The sequence below is a fragment of the Crocodylus porosus genome, unplaced genomic scaffold, assembly GCF_001723895.1.
Source record: "Crocodylus porosus isolate Cpor-Errol unplaced genomic scaffold, CroPor_comp1, whole genome shotgun sequence".
Lineage (NCBI taxonomy): Eukaryota > Metazoa > Chordata > Crocodylia > Crocodylidae > Crocodylus > Crocodylus porosus.
The window spans coordinates 88,045,592-88,048,343 of NW_017728943.1; the positions used below are offsets into that span (position 1 = coordinate 88,045,592).

Sequence of the window (2,752 nt, forward strand, 5' to 3'; positions counted from 1 at the left end):
CAGCTGACTTCCTGCCCTTTGGGCAGGGGGCTGGACTCAATGATCTCCCGAGGTCCCTTCCAGCCCTAATGTCTATGAAATCTATGAAATGTTTTAGTCTCTTTCTGAACCCAGGTATATTACCTGCCTTTACCATCTCCTGTGGTAATGAATTCCTCAAGTTAGCTATGCACCACATAAAAAAGTACTTTCGCTTGCTAGCTTTAAACATGTCTCATGGTAATTTTAGGTCCCCCTTAGTTCTAGTATGTTGGGACTTAGTGAATAACAGTTTCCTGTTCACTTTGTCCACACCCTTCATGATTTTATAGACTTATCACCCCTTGGCCTTCTCCTTTTCAAACTGAAGTATTCTAGCCTCTTTTGTTTCTCCTAGTACGGAACTCCACCCATGGTAGCAAAGTTGAGTCACAATTCATATGGGACACTACTTGTTGACCCTGCTCCTACCATTTTAACTGTATTGTATATAACCCCGATACGGTTTGAAGCTCTGACTAGTGGACATAATAGTTAAAACACCAAGGCTAAATTGCTTAGACTAATTTTAGGCTAATTCCTAAAAATCTTAGGAAATATCCTGAGTACAGATAAAGCCTCTATCTGTACTAAGAAAAGGGAAGGGGAAGATCTTTCATATGGATAGCTCTTTGCAACCTTAAACAGAAAAGTTGTCTTTTCTGCAGTGGACTGGATTACCTTGATTTTTTGGCGACTAAAGAGGAAGGGTGTGACCAACAGGCACCCTTTGCTTTGGGTTGAGGGTCAAATATAACCCCTACAGTTGGCTGCCCGTTACGCTACAGGAAGAGGCCGTCACTGGTTTCATGGCTGATGGCTCTTTGTTCCTCACTAAGGTTTCATGAGACCCAGCACACAGAAGCTTTACAAAAAACACAGCTTGTGTGTGTGTGTGTGTGTGTGTGTGTGTGTGTACACAGAGACAGACCTGCAGCCAGACATCCATGATGAGTTGTCAGCCGAGTCAGACCTCAATTGGGTGTTGTTGCAGACCCACGTCTTTCATGTCCTGACTTGTCCCATATGCTGCTCCTATCTGACATCAGCTTTTTCAGCTACCTGGTTTTGTAGATGGTTCTCAAGTTATTGGATTTATTCTCAAAAAAGGCAGATATGTAACCTACAACATCCTTGTAAATAAACTATATCATCAAATGCTGGTGTACAAGCAAATGGCAGCCATCATGATGTGGCAGAGATTGAAAAAATTGGAAGATCTGGATATGATGTCCTGAAAATAGGCTAATGCTGAAGTTTCTTATTGACTAGTTCAAAAGGATGACTCATGCAAGTAACAGGTGCAGGATTAGATCAAGGATCAATGTTCTGTCTATATGTATTAAAAAAAAAAGCATCAGTGATACCATTATTAACATTTCTCAACAGAACGGCTCCACCTCCAGACCAGATCTTTCACTTCAGCTCATTTTCTTTGATGGTGAAGAAGCCTTTGTTCAGTGGTCACCTTTTGATTCGCTCTACGGATCTCAACACCTAGCTCAGAAAATGGCATCTACACCACATCCACCTGGTACCACTACCACAAGTCAGCTACAAGGCATTGTAAGTGAAAACCCTTTTCCTTTTAAAATAAGAAATAGTTAAACTTCATGCACATTATTACTGTGAAATAATTGGCCAAACTTCCCTTGGAACTGAACAGTTTCTCAAGAACTACATTCAAGTTAATAGCAGTTTTTTGAGAGGTCCTACTTCTGTTATCTTTCTTCAGCATGGCCAACTTCACCTAGATAAGAACAGGGACAAATGGAGGGACAACATGCTTTCTTTCTGAAAGCAGAAACTGCTTGCACCAGATGTTCTGAGTCTGGGCCATTGTATTTTGCAAATTATGCTGTTCCATTTTTCCTTGTTAAATGTACTCTCATATTAGAACTGGCTACTACCTCTGCCAAATAGATCTTTTCAGACATGGTGGTGATATCATTGGTTCTTTGATGAGGCTTATTGAGTTAGAGAAGAGGGAATGTTACACTTCCACTTGTATAAAAGTAGGACAGCTTATTTATTTAAAAAAACCATGGTCTTTAACAAGCTTTTGTTTTCCTCTTACAGGATCTACTTGTGTTATTGGATTTGATTGGTGCACCAAACCCCACTTTTCCCAACTATTTTCCAAAAACTGCCCGGTGGTTTAACAGGCTTCAAGCAACTGGTAAGGTGTGGGTTACCCATGATTAAAAGCAGGGCTGTCAATTAGTCACAGTTAACGTGTGTGATTAACACATTAATTGGTTCTTGAGTTAATTTTTTTAACACGTGGATCATGCATGCACCCAGTGAAGTGGCAGCAGCAATGCAGAGGACTGCAGGGCAGCCTGGTGTGGGCTCCTGGCGGCTGCAGTGGGTGGGGGAGAGGAGGGGGGAGGTACGTGCACAGGCACAGGCACAGATTAGCAGCTGCAGCCTGTATATGGCCAGGAACGCAGCCCGGTAGTGTGTAGAGTAATGTCCTGCAGGTAAGTATGTGGAAGGGAGGGTGGGGGGAGAAGGAAGGGTCAGGGGGTGGTAGATTGAGGCCTGCACAGTGACGGAGGGAATGAGGCAGGGGCAGGTCATGGGATGGAGCTGTGGGTGACTTGTTCAGGGGTGCAGCTCTCTGACACTGTGCACACCCTTGGGCATATGCCTCCTAGATTTGTGCATGTGGTGAAGGTGTGCTGCCGGCTGGGGCTCTGTCTCTGCTGCCTTTGCCCTGGGAGCAGCGCAA

The 2,752-nt window shown here is 43.7% G+C and overlaps 1 protein-coding gene across 1 annotated transcript in view; it reads left to right on the forward strand.

The window, feature by feature from the left end:
- Nucleotides 1–2,752, forward strand: part of QPCT (glutaminyl-peptide cyclotransferase) — a 22,603-nt gene that overhangs the window by 12,810 nt on the left and 7,041 nt on the right. Inside the window, exons 4-5 of the mRNA XM_019549745.1 lie at nucleotides 1,408–1,584; nucleotides 2,098–2,197. Of these exons, the coding sequence (XP_019405290.1) occupies nucleotides 1,408–1,584; nucleotides 2,098–2,197 (277 nt within the window). The remainder of the gene's footprint in view (nucleotides 1–1,407; nucleotides 1,585–2,097; nucleotides 2,198–2,752) is intronic.